This window comes from Chenopodium quinoa, unplaced genomic scaffold (genome assembly GCF_001683475.1).
Source record: "Chenopodium quinoa cultivar QQ74 unplaced genomic scaffold, ASM168347v1, whole genome shotgun sequence".
NCBI lineage: Eukaryota > Viridiplantae > Streptophyta > Magnoliopsida > Caryophyllales > Amaranthaceae > Chenopodium > Chenopodium quinoa.
In genome coordinates, this window is record NW_018742418.1 from 2,318,003 (window position 1) to 2,325,465 (window position 7,463).

General features: G+C 35.1%; 1 protein-coding gene across 1 annotated transcript; it reads right to left on the reverse strand.

Moving 5' to 3' along the window:
- Positions 1 to 1,494: 1,494 nt before the first annotated feature.
- LOC110707950 lies at positions 1,495 to 2,670 on the reverse strand. The gene is made up of 2 exons (XM_021886038.1): positions 2,388 to 2,670; positions 1,495 to 2,345 (listed from the first exon to the last, which is right to left on the reverse strand). Exons 1-2 carry the CDS (start codon positions 2,668 to 2,670, stop codon positions 1,495 to 1,497), a joined length of 1,134 nt encoding a protein of 377 aa, XP_021741730.1.
- Between the last annotated feature and the right edge of the window lie 4,793 nt (positions 2,671 to 7,463).

Sequence of the window (7,463 nt, forward strand, 5' to 3'; positions counted from 1 at the left end):
TTCATCGTGCTGCTTATCCATGTCGCCACTACTCAAACCCCACTAAGTAGAACATGCCCTAAAATTAAGGACACGAATTCCTTAATGTGCAAGTCCATGACATGAAAAAGTCATGGAGAGTAGTCCGCAAGTTTTGGAAAACAAAAATCAGATTTCATTTAATTAAATGATATTTCGAAAATTAGAGAAAATAAAATCCTTTTTATAAATTAAAAAGATAAGATTTAGAAGCAAACTGTTTTCCTAAAAATAAGCATTGCACACTTCTATCCTTTAGGTCGATTCCACATAGCTACTTTAAAGCGTAATCAAATTCTTATACTTACATAAATCCTAAAGCATAAAAATATTTTAGTCTTCATGTTTCTCTGATGTAGCTTCTACTCCGAAGCCTCTGTTCCTTGTAAGGAAATTCTCTTCTCTAGTGAACTTCTACTCTGAAGCTTCTGTTCCCTGAGGGGAACTTCTCTTCTCAAGTCTTCATTTCCGAAGCACAAGTTCCTATTAGGAAACTCTTCTCTTTTGGATTACTTTGCCCCTTGCTATCTTTTTCCTCATGGAATCTTCGCAAGACATCCAATTTTCCTAGTCATTGCATCTGATCACACACTTAAAGAATCAAGCTCTTATTAGTCTGTAAATAAGTTAGGTTGTGTCATCAGCAAAATCATAAGGTCAACACAATCCAAAACTCGATGCATCACTATACACTTGATATAGATCACTTCCATCTGGCAAAGCCAACACAGGTGTTGTGGTTAACCTTTCTTTCAAGGTCTTGAACGCCTCTTCACACTTTTGAGTCCATGAGAACTTATGCTCCTTTTTCATCAAACTTGTCATGGGCTTTACAATCCTTGAAAAATCTTTCACAAACCTTCTGTAATAGCCTGCCAAACCCAAGAAACTTCTCACATCCGACACTCTCTTTGGGGTTGGCTAATCACTAACAGCTCGAATCTTACTTGGGTCTACTGAGACTCCTTCCTTGGAAATCACATGACCCAAAAATCCTACTTTTTCCAACCAGGATTCACACTTTGACAACTTTGCATACAACTGGTGCTCTCTCAAACATGACAACACTTGTCTCAAATTCTCCTTATGCTCCTCTTCATCCTTTGAATAGACCAGAATATCATCAATAAATACCACTACAAACTTGTCAAAATATGGCCTGAAAATCCTATGCATCAAATCCATGAACATTGTTGGTGCATTGGTCAAACCAAACGGCATAATTGTGAACTCATAATGACCATAACGGGTCTTGAAAGTACTCTTTGCAATATCTTGCTCCGTAATTATCAACTGGTGATAACCTAATCTCAAGTCTATCTTTGAAAATACTCCAGCCCCTTTCAACTGGTCAAACAAATCATCAACCCTTGGTAATGGATACTTATTCTTCACTATCACCTTATTCAACTCTCTATAATCAGTACACAATCTCATACTTCCATCCTTTTTCTTTACAAACAACACTGGAGCTCCCTAAGGTAAGGAACTAGGTCGAATGTAACCCTTTTCCAACAAATCATCCAACGTCTTCAACTCCTTCATCTCAGCTGGAGCCATCCTATATGGAGCTTTAGAAATAGGTCTAGTACCAAGCACTAGGTCGATAGTGAATTTAACATCCCTCACTGGTGGCATACCAGGAATCTCATCTAGAAATACATCAGGAAACTCCTCTACAACAGGTATACTTACATCACCTTTCTTTTCTTCACTGTCAATCTCTTGAACACTACACAAAAACAGAGGACAACCCTTCTTAACTAGCTTCTGTAGTTGTATCGCAAAAATAATTCTCAACCTTGAACTTTTTCCTTCCTTTTTATACACCACTCTGGCCTTACTTAGGCTAGTCAAAGTAACCTTTTCAGCTGCACAATCAATCTTTGCATCATACTTTCCCAACCAATCCATACATAGAATTACATCGAGATCCTTCAAATCGAACTCGATCAAATCCGACAGAAATTCTACTACATAAATGGAAATAGGTATACTCTTAAACAACTTGGAACAACTCCTCACTTCCCCAGATGGAATAGACATATCTAGAGAAACTGGCTCAGGACTTTCTAACCTGAGACTTCCAACTACTCTCTTAGAATTAAAGGAATGGGATGCCCCCGAATCAAACAAAACTTTCACAGGCAAAGAACTTATAAGGAAAACACCAATTACCACATTATTAGCAGTTTTAGCCTCACAGCTTCTCATCACGAACATACGACCCTTTGGGGCACCTCCTGCAACGCTACTAGTTCCAACCTTGGGTGTAGGTCCACTAGACTGAGGTGGTTTACTAGGAACACTAGACTCTTTCACCTTCCCTAACTTAACGTCAACCTCTTTCTTGTAACACTCTTACTCACGGTGTCCCAACTTCTGGTAGTAACGACAAGTTACCAGCTTTTCCTCACAATCCTTCCTTGGGTGATCTTTCTCACACCGCTTGTAGAAATACTTTCTCTGAGGCTTCTCACTCCTTTGGTTCCCAATCTCCCTAGCATTAGACGACTGGCATCCATTCCCTTTCCCAAAGTTCCTTTTGTTGTCCCTCCTATCTTCATAATTCCCTTGGTAGTTACCATTGGGCTTAAGCCTCTTTTCACCCCCCGTGAAAAGAGTCTGGGTTCTTCTTTTTCTCTCCAACATGCTCCAATTCCCTCCCCTTGATTCCGTACAGGTGGGCTACACAGCCATAGACTTCATCTAAGGTCTCAAAGGTAACTCCCCTAGCTTCCCTTGGAGGGTCAGGGTTAGGCCTTGCTCAAATCTCTGAGCTTTGATGGTTTCGGTAGGGACTACTTCTTGGGAAAACTGCATCAACTCAATAAACTTGTTGTAGTATTCATTGATAGACATGTTCCCCATTCTCAGGTGGGTAAATTCCATGCATTTCTGCTTTCTCGGGTAAGAAGGGTAAAACTTTTCCGGAAAGGCTTCCTTAAACTCCTCCTAACCAAAGTTTGGTCTCTTCAACATCTCATCCTTTCTTTGGGCCCACCATAAGTTAGCTTCCTCCCTCAAATAGTAAACACCATTATTCACCCTCAGCTCACTTAGGCAATTAATAGCATCAAACAACTTATCAAACTCCCTAATCCGGTTTTCAAGGCTGGCTGGGTCTTCCTTTCCCAAGTAAACAGGTGGTTTGGCTGCAGCAACTCTCTTAAAAACTTCACTATAAGAGTTAAGGTCAGAATTCCGGTCTCCCTTGTTCACCACTTTCGTGATGTTTTCAGTGATATGGGTTAACTTTCTAAGGACCTTCCCTACTTTGGAACCAGTGCGCTTACTTCCCACTTGGTTTCTCATCCTTGAAGATATACTTCTTGGGTATAATTATCATACTTTGAAAATTAAAACAAGTTCTACTCACATAAGCATTTAATTTACTTAGTAACATAAAGAAAATTTCAATAAAAATAACTTCATCTCATTAATAATTAAAGAAAAGTACAACTTTGCCATCTAAGGCAATTATTCAAAGCAATAAACATAATCATAGTTCAATCATTCAAGCAACACTTTCAGCATAGTCATCTTCATCCGGATCATGGTCAGGATCATCTCGCTTGGACTTATCCCTATCACTTAGGCCAGTCATGAAAGTTGGGTTATAGCCACTATAGCTTGGAGTACGACCTGATAAACTTGACCCAGATTCACTTAGATTATTGTCCGGGCTTGGAGTGTAACTTGGGCTTTTGATTGGGCTCACATCACCACGAGGTTAGTTTGAAGAAGTATTGGGCTTTTGAACTTTTGGACTTGGTGATTTTTTATTGACAGCTTGGGTACGAGTTCTAGGCCTTTTTGCAACATGAAAGTGAACTTTTGGACTTGGACGTGTTGGAGGTTCATAGCTTGGAGTACGAGTAGGAAAAGGGTAATTCTTGCTTCTACCAAGAGGTGGTATGGACTCATCACTGGATGACACAAACTCATGAGGGTCTTTGCGGTATGAAAAGGGAGTTAGGCATTTAAATAGTACATTTGCTCATCTTCTCTCAATGAAGTGTTTGCTCGGAGTTTAGGAAATTTCACAATTCTCCTTCTAGGTTCAAACTTACGTTCCACATAGTGCAAGTCTCTCTTAAGGCTAGACATGCTTGCTAACCACTTCCCCTCATGATGGTGATTTTCATTCCACAACTCATTCTTCTTGATCACATCCCCATACTTGTCAAAGAGAGGTTGATTTTTGGGAACTCTAGGTAGATGGGCTAAGGCCAAAAGAACCATCCAAGGTGGTTGGGTGAAAGCTTCCAGATTATACTTCTCATAAAGGTTTAAGGCCAAAGTAACAATTTCAGTAATAAACTCACTAACTGTGACTCCATCATCTTTCAAGTAATACAAGTTAAAGTAATTCTTTCTTATATCATCAATCTTTTCCATCTGTTTCACATACACATACAAAACAATCAATTCAATGCTAAATCACATAAACAATATAATTCAAAATCCATTTGCAATAAGAAATTCATAACTCAATGAACCAACTATAACTCAAGATCACCCAATCATGGGTAATAGCTCAAAAATTTCGGACCTATAGACCATACCCTAAGGTGTTTTAACACCAACTTTAATGCACACATAATCACACAACTCAAGTTTCAAATAGTTTCAATTCTTTTTGTTTTCGAAAATAATAATAATGTACTTGAGTCATATAGGAAGGTCGAGCCTGCGTCTCCTAGGAAAGTTACCTATAGCGCCGAGGCGAGCCTTTCCTAGACAGAGAGGCATGCCCATTATAGGCCTCCGTAGAGAACTTGAGAATCCTTTTCTCAATCATCTTTCCACAAATACGAAAACAATTTTATATAAAAATAAAGCTTTTGACTTTCACACACAAATGCGAAACTCTATCTATCATATATGCCCTCTTAAGTCTACCCACAATTTTTATTATTATTCCCAATTTTAATCTTTTTAGGACCTTGAAAACTGATACCACTTTGTAACACCCACAAATCTCCCTCTACGGAAATACTAGTATAATACGTATAATTATACCATAGAGATAAACTTAGGCGTATTACCGCCGCATGATTACGCAAGGCTATTCAAACTTACTAACCAAAACTAATACTTTGCAGCGGAAACTTCAATAATTTTTTTTATTAATAATAACTATAAATAGAAATCATCTTCATGAGTACTCATAAATAAACAAAGACCAACATTCCTAATCTAGGTGAAGAACATTCTCAGGACTTCCATATGCTCAATTTTTGACTCCACCTGAGATTAGTCAACACTGCTTACCATTACAGTAAACAGGGCGAACCAAAACAAATAAGAAATACAGATAAGCAAAATATGCTAAGTACGATAAGTGCAAGATAAGTAAAATTCAATTTATTTGCAAACATGCTTTTAAAACCAATTCCAATAATTAATCCAATGAATTCTAAAACTCATGATTCAAAACCAATTCTCAATAATTCGATAAAACGATTTATAAAACCAATTCCTCTTTTGAAAACCAATTCTCAAATAATCTCAAAATAATTCCAATAACTCAATAATAATGATTGGTAAAATCAATTATTTTTGAAAACTCAATCTCCTCTCTAAGTGTGCACACCCCCCAAGCTAGTCTCCCACTATTTCAAGGCTATTCTTGGGAAAGACTAGGTCATACAAAGTCCACAATCTTCAATGAATCTACATAATGGGATTAATATAATAATTATGCTTGTAAAGCTTTTTAAATTATTCAATAATTCTCATGAAATTCCTCTTTGAATAAAATCAACCTTTATAATATGTTAACTCAAAACTCCTTTTTAATTAAATTCAACATGATTTTAAAATCAACCTTTTTAATAAATACTTGACAATTAAATCTCATATTAATAACTTTTCAAAATCAATAACTCTTCCTTTGAAAAAAATAAACCTTTTATTTAATTCATCAAACTTTTCAAATAAATTTCTTTATTCAAACATGATAAGTAATTCAAAACATAACATCAATCCTCCAATTTATTTATCAAACCAATTATTTAAACATGTTTTTATTTCATAAATCATAATTCAATTCAATTTAATTCAATCATCATAAAAATCATGCAAAACATGCTTATTCAATCCAATCAATTTCAAAGGTATCTAGCCACTTAAATGTACCTTTGGTCCTTGCTTAGAACACACAAAGAAACTTCAAGAACTTGGATCAAACACTCCCTACAAATAAATATAATCCTATTAATATAAGGTCAACAAATAATCCGTGGTAGGTGGCTGTTTGGTGGCGGCGGTGGATGGTGCTGACGGTGGAGGGTGGTGATCGTGGTGATTGGTGGTGGTGGCGCAAGAAAAGAAAAAGAAAAGGAGAAGAGAATTAGAGAGAAATTAAGAGAGAATTAGAGAATTTGGTGTAAGTGTTTAGCCATGAATCAATGGGTATTTATAGGCTAGCTCATGCATGAATTATGGTAGGAGAATGTAGGAAGAATTATGGTAAAAGAATTAAGGATATTACTTGGAGAAGAGTGTTAAAGAAATATGGAAAGTTTGAGATTAAGGTGATTAAGAATAATAAAATTAAGGAAAGTATGTTGTCATGAAAAATAATACGGAAAAAGAGGTTTACTTGGGGAATAATCAAGGATGAAATAAGATAGGGAAATAAGATGATCAAATATATTTAGGAGATGAGAAATAAAAATTAAGGAAAATAATAATTTTGAAGAAGATAATTAAAAATACAAATTACGAAAATAATTCCCCCACAAATCAACCAAGAGGGCCGAATATTTTGAGCTTCCATAACTCCAAATTTTTGGACCTCATTAGTGTATTTTTAGGAAGTTATTTGCTAAATTTAAGGATTAAAAATAATTTTGTAATAATATATATTGTATAAAATAATTAATTAAGAGAATACCAATTATTCACTAAATAAATTAATTAAGAAAATAAGATTTTCCACATTAGGAAAATCCGAAATTAATAGCCAATTAATATGAATTTTCAGACCTCCTAATTTAAATAATAAAATATAGTTTTTGCTTAATTAAAATATCCGAAATATATATAAATAATTTGGTTTTTAAAATAAAATAAATGGATAAAAAATCTTATTCATAATCCAAAAATAACAATTAAGTTTTAAAATACTTTTGGCGCCAAAATTCAAATATCATTTTGGCTCTAAAATTCAAATAGTGAAATAAATTACTAAAATACCCTTTTTAGAAAATAATAATTAATTAATTAATAAGAAAATACTTTTCAAAAATACGAGGTATTACATATCATGTATATTGTACCATGTTGTTCTCAATCCAATTCCTATACATGAAGTACTAGTATGTGCTCCTATATTTTTTGACCATAGCATCTTATCATAGTTGAATGTGCATAATCTTTGTATAGAATATGCATAATATTCAAACAATATGTGCATGTATTATGTTTAGCCAAAA

Coding starts and splice junctions, on each gene's coding strand:
- LOC110707950 (XM_021886038.1), bottom strand. CDS start 2,670: ATGTTGGAGAGAAAAAGAAGAACCCAGACTCTTTTCACGGGGGGTGAA. Junction 2,346..2,387: donor CTACCAGAAGTTGGGACACC/GTGAGTAAGAGT, acceptor ACGTTAAGTTAG/GGAAGGTGAAAGAGTCTAGT.